General features: G+C 48.2%; 1 protein-coding gene across 1 annotated transcript; it reads right to left on the bottom strand.

Moving 5' to 3' along the window:
* Positions 1–1,023: 1,023 nt before the first annotated feature.
* Positions 1,024–2,614, bottom strand: LOC127768814 (fasciclin-like arabinogalactan protein 10). Its single transcript, XM_052294466.1, has one exon. The coding sequence runs from the start codon at positions 2,407–2,409 to the stop codon at positions 1,204–1,206; it is 1,206 nt and encodes a 401-aa protein (XP_052150426.1). The 5' UTR covers positions 2,410–2,614; the 3' UTR covers positions 1,024–1,203.
* Positions 2,615–6,409: the final 3,795 nt, after the last annotated feature.

Below are 6,409 nucleotides of genomic sequence, written 5' to 3'. Positions count from 1 at the left end.
ATAAGTCAGAACAAGGTTTTGTGATAGGTTGGTTGAAGGTGGACCCAATCTTATTCCCGCCCCCCCCCCCCCCCCCCTCTGTTGCATACACACATTGCTAGATATTTACCCTGACAACGGGCCCACCCTTATTGCTATAAACATTGCTGATGCCCTAAGGGCATGCTTAATGTATAATGTCTACTTGGGTAATAAGATGGGACCTGATATTAGTTATGGTAGTTGCTACAATATGCTATGATAAGATGAGGCATTAGCATAGATCTTACTGGTTCCACTCAATTGTATGTTATGTGAGAGAGAAAAGAAAGTATTGTTATTTTATTCTTATGGCTAGGCATTATATATATATGAACTACTCCTACAATGTACAAGGACCACTTTAGAGGCTTCCATAGTTTAGATGACTTTCATAACTTTCATAGTTTACCACAAAATATTTGGCACATTATATGGCTAAGAATTTATTTGCCACAATTGTGGCAAGTTATGGTAAAAAAATTACTCAATGACAAGTGGGCTAGCTTGCTAAAAAAAAGTGGTAAAACTCACTTGTGGCATGAACCAAACACTAAATTTAATTGTCACAACTGTGGCAAAGGTTGACGCTCAACCAAACAGCCCCTTAATACCCCTTGTATTTCTGCATTGTGGTTGCCCTAGGTGGTAAGAGACTTTAATTTTTTAGTCTATTAAATTTGAGAATCGCGTTCAAAATAGGATGACCTAAATTTCTATTATTTTTGTCTAAAAATATTTAAAGACTAGATAGAGTTATCAAATAACCCACGGCCAACGGGCATTACTGGCACCGGTGGTCCTGAAACGGCGAATTGATCGAAATCCGTAGGAGCTGCCAATGCCAGCGCAAGGAGGCAGCGGCAGCCGCACTAGCTCTCTCGCCCGAATCTGTTTTTTCAAGATCACATCAACACACCCGCATTTGCTGTGGTGGGCCTGCATGACGACGCGCTCAAAGGACAAGAACTCACATGATCTACAGTTGTACAGCTCAACGCGACATGAATTCTTCCAAATTCACCGCACCGAAATGGCGCAGACGATTCGGAGAAAAGGATATCAGAATTAGAACAAAATGTACACAGTTTGCTCGCATTATACAGAGGAATAATTGGCAATGCAGCTCGTGCAATCACAATCACCGGCACTGGACATGGAAGAAAGGGAAAAAAAAACTTGTGCTTAAAGCAGCACGAAGGAACACACGGCCGTGGCTAATGCGCCGAGCACTACTGACCGCAACGCGACGGCGGACGACGCCTTCATTTCCTTGTGATCCGCCGGCTTCGACGGCGCGTCGGCCGGCGGCGGCGCCGGCGGAGACGCGTCCGCGACCGACGGCGACGGGGCGGGCGCCGCGTCGTCCGGGCTCGGGGCCGCCGCCGGCGCGTCGCCGAAGAGCTCGACCGGCATGAGGAGGTTGTCCACCGTGAGCACGCACACCGGCGTGTCGTCGATGACGGTGGCCGCCACGCGGGACTTGTCGACGCCCGTGTTGAGCGTCACGGCGTCGCCCCGCGTGTCCACCGTGATGTTGTACTTCCCCGACGCTGTGGACGCCAGCGTGCGCATGGCGCGCGACACCGTCTTGAGCGTCGGCTTGGGGTTGTACGACGGCAGCGCGTGGTACTTGAGGAGCGTGACGAGGTCGGCGCTGGGCATCTTCTTGACGTCAGGGGCGCCCTTGGCGTCGAACGCGTCGTCGTTGGGCGCGAACAGGGTGAGCCCCTTGTCCATGGCATCCTCGAACGTCTTGAGCACGCCGGTGCTGGTGATGAGCGACGCGAACCGCTTGCACCCGGCCTTCTCCAGCAGCCTCGTCAGGTTGGTCGCCGACGGCGTGTCGAACAGGCCGTCGAACTCGATGGGCGCCGAGATCTCCATGATGGAGAGCTTGTACGGCATCTGCTTGATGGCCTTGACCATGGTGGCCTCGTACTTTCCCCCCGGGTTGGCGGACGCGAAGGCGATCTTGCCGGTGTCCAGGGTGGAGATCTTGACGTTGCCCATCTTGCCGGCGGCGTCCCCGCCGGCCTGGTAGAGCGTGTCGGTCATCGTGTCGGCGTCGGGGAGGCCACGGATCTTCTTCGGGTCGAAGTAGTCGAGGATGGCGTGGAGGCGGAGCGCGTTCTTGATGCCCGCCAGCGACTGGTCGGCGTCGAGGACGAGCGTCGACATTGGCCCGTCGCCGAGGACGAGCAGCGTGATCGACTCCCGCGCGTTGATCTCGTCGCACACCTTCGTCTCCGACAGGTACTTGTTGAACATCTTGTAGTCCGGGTACCCGTTCAGCATCGCCGTGATGTTCAGCCCCCGCGCCGCCGGCAACGCCAGGCAGGCCACCAAGACGACGACAGCGGCGACAAGCCGCTGCGCCGCCGCTGCCATCTCCGGCCGGCAACTCCTCCTCCCGCCGCAGCTGCTAGACTACACCGACACACACCGACGAGGTGGACTGGCTAGCTAAGCCCTCAGCAGCAAGAAGAGGAGTGAGCTGTCACTGGAGCTAGCAAATAATGCGCCGTGACAGTGTGGCCGCGAATTAATTAACAATGGGTTTGCGTGGTGGTTGGTGAGGCCGCGCGCCTTGGATGGTTTTGCGATTTGGATAATATAGCGAGCACATGCGCACGTGAAGGCGCTAGCTAAGCTGATGCGGCGTGGCAGCGCAGGAGATCTAGGGCATGCATTCCGAGAAGCTGTTGGTAGCTAGCTTATGAGAATTAAAGAAGCTAGGTTTTTTAAGTTCTGGGTTATAGTTTATTTTCTAGATTATACAAATCAAATCTAATTTGTGTGGGGAAGTTTCTGATTCTGAGAAAAACTGTAGCAGGTAGAAGTTCCAACAAACAGGCCCTAGCATTGGTGGGGAAGTGAGAGGGCAACTGCCAATCGAGACGATGACGACGTGGCGGTGGCGCGGTGCCGGTTCAGGCTGGCATTCAGGCCCGTTTTTTGCCGTTCTGTCGGGTCGGGTGTTTCGACTGTTCGTTCTGCTCTGCCATTTGGATGAAAACCGGTAGACCATTACTGTGTCGGGTATCCTTCCAAAATGATTCCAGAAATTGTTGGTTATACGCTTCTGTTGCGTGTATCTCGTTATCGTTGGACGGGCGTTGGCACTGTTTCTTGCCAGTTTCAGATCACGTCTGCCGTAAAGAAACAAAGCAGTGGTTTCTTCTACAGAACAACCACTGGACGAGGGACGAGGGTATACCTGATTCGAAGACGACTAGCTAGTTGATTTAAGTGGGGCTTTACCTGTAGAATCCCGAGGCTGCATGTTGTTTTTAAAGAACTACTACTACAATACATTTTGCAAGTAAAGTACAGTAAGGTTATAAATATACACGTGATTTCACTGCTTTGCCCATAGATTTTACCGTTCTGGAGTATATATTGCTGCTTGCTATCTGTCTGTCAGTCACCTGGAGTAGATGTAGATCTCTCCAAATTAACATGGCTAGGAAAACTTGATTGGTTCATCAGATTCAGACTTGAGAGCATGCATCCGCATCATGTATTGCCGCCTTGTCGGTTCGTGCTTCCATTGGCGAAATGGATCAGCGCACCAGCATTTGCGTTCCAAGCTCAATTCTTTGGTAGGAAGTAGCCATCCGATGACGGCGAACAAGGTGAGGCGCTCTTTTCGAAGGTTCCGGAATGCTGATCCCCTGAAGTAGACTCACCAACCGCTGTCAGCAGCGACGCATTGCCATGGTTTTCCAACCTGCCGTTCTCTCGGCCCAACAAACACGTTCGAGCCGAACTCACATGGGCCTCACATACCCCACGATCCCGTTCCGGCCCAATATTCGTAGGCCACGCATACACCACGATCCCGTTCCGGCCCAATACTGTGGTCCAGAGGGATGGGCCGTTCCGGCCCAATTAGTAAAGGCTGCGCGCGGCTGGGTATAATAATATGGATAAGTTCACTTTGGATCCCTCAATTTGGCCCTAATCGGAAGTGCTGGCTGCAGCAACTGCAGCCAGTCAGCCCCAATCCAAACGAAAGAGCGGCAGCTGTGAATGGCTTGCTGGCTGCAGCCAGCACAACCGATTAAGTCCTTTGTCGTCAAGTCTGAAATTCATCCTCAACCGCAATACCAGATATAGCGCGTCCCTCAGCTTCCAATACCAGGTACTAGTCTGAAATTCGCACTGGTTTTTAAAGTTGAGGGGCACGTCTGGTTTTGCGGTTTAGGGATAAATTTTAGACTCGGCAATCGAGGGATCTAAAGTGAACTTATTCCTAATAATATTGGGCTGGTGGCCTTACTGGGTGGGCCTGGTGGATTTTCACCCTAAGAAGCTGTCACTTCTAGTTGAGTGGGTGGACCAACGCCAACCTGCATTATCAACCAAGCTTTCATTCTGTTCACTCCTGATTTTCTTTTCTGACGACTCGAGCATTAGCTGAGCTTAAGCCTCTTCAGTCTACTACTCTAGTCTTAGGCGATTAAGTGGTTTGGAGAATGTTGGATGGATCTCAATATCTCATCATCATCACGACCCACTACGGTATTGCCGTCTGATTGCGAAATCCATCCTTTCAGCCGATTTACGCGTGAATGCTAGTATGCTAGTTTGGTGTTCTAGCAACACTGTCCGTTGTTTCTGCTCCATTGGTCTACTAGAAAATGACAGTGCGTCACATACAGACCAGTGATTCTGATTTATACAGACAGAACTGCCACGAGTATACTCGTCTGAGTGCGATCTCCCAAGTCCTAACCACCTAGGCCTCCAATAAGCCACCAGGATTACTAGTTGAGCTACAACTTTCAATGGGTCGCTGTTGCTCCGTGCTTGATAATTTTCTCCCAACTAACGCTAAACGACCACTCATTCAGATCGCTTGAGTCAGATACTGGTACTCAAATCCCACGATTTTGGAATCAATCGATCGTCCAGGAAAAAGACAGTCATAAATTACAACAAGATTTACTACCAATATATACTGCAGTATTCAGATCACAAGTGGATATAGGGGCCAGATATTTATCCATTATAAAGAAAATCAGATCACACATACACGATGCTACTGTATTATACAAAGATTTATAGTACAAGTAGAGACTCGCTCACATGATCAGGAGAGATTTGTTGAAAGTTCCCCTCCACAGACAAAGGTGCAGGTGAGTACGAGTAGTATATTTCAACAACTCTATACAACTGAAATTTGGAACCAGCTGTAATGTCTGATGGAATCAAAGCCCGAGGTTTCATCATTCCAAGACAGAAGCATACAAATGCTGTTAATGTTGACATTGTCTGTATGCAAGTATACTCCTTCCGTTAAAAAAAAACATAAACCATTGATTTCCGTGTCCAACATTTGACTGTCCGTCTTATATGAATTTTTTTTATAATTAGTATTTTTATTATTGTTAGATGATAAAACATGATTAATACTTTATGCATGACTTGTCTTTTTATTTTTTTCATAATTTTTTTAAATAAAACGGACGGTCAAATATTAAACACCGAAACCAGGATTTGTTTTTTTATGGAGGGAGTATGTGGCTGCAGACCTGAGACCAAACTGTACTTCACGAATGAAATCAAGAAAATGGTTTGACCGCAAGAAAGTAGTTAAGAAAATCGTGGGAAGCACACGTCCATGTAATTAGAGCAAGTTTAATAGTACAGTATACTACTAGTTCCAATTCATCTATAGCTAATCTAATAATCAATTCATACAATAGTTGTTTACAATACTACTAATATATGGTTCCACTTATCATACACACATTGCGTCTTACAGTCCATGCTGCAGCTGGCTACAGATATGTAGCCCGCTGTTCTTCTCTCTCATCTTTTATCTCATTAAAATATGTTTACAGAAGCTAATAGCCTTCTATTGTACCTGCTCTTATGCGTTAATACTCTACCAAAGCCACACGTATTAATGTATCAGTGCTTTAGATTTAATGCAGGGTAAGCTACCAGGGGTGATTTGCAGTTTTTTGCACACGGTATCAAGGCGATAACATCGTTCTTCCTGCGATACCACGTGAAACTATCCCCATTCAAAGATGAGTGTGTCATGTGGAATTTGCGTCGACGTGTTGTCTTGTCTGACATTTTCAACCGCATAGAAAATTCGCGGCGCACTGTTAGCACGTCCCGTTTCTGGCCAAGTCTGCAGAATTATTATTCATCTCGATGAACTACTCCTAAATCCAAGCAATTAAATATCTTTAGAAAACAACAACCTAAAAATTGAAAACCGCTCAATTCGGAACTCAAAAATCAAAATTCTGAGACACCCGTGCAAACTTTCTCGCTGATGATGCGTAGTACTTCGGCTGGAGCCACCGACTTGTGGGCCCCACTCCCGCGCCGCTGTAGTATAACCACCACAAGGCGCAGGGGGCCTTCG

The sequence above is a fragment of the Oryza glaberrima genome, chromosome 3 (genome assembly GCF_000147395.1).
Source record: "Oryza glaberrima chromosome 3, OglaRS2, whole genome shotgun sequence".
NCBI lineage: Eukaryota > Viridiplantae > Streptophyta > Magnoliopsida > Poales > Poaceae > Oryza > Oryza glaberrima.
This window is presented reverse-complemented; position numbering and strand designations above follow the sequence as displayed.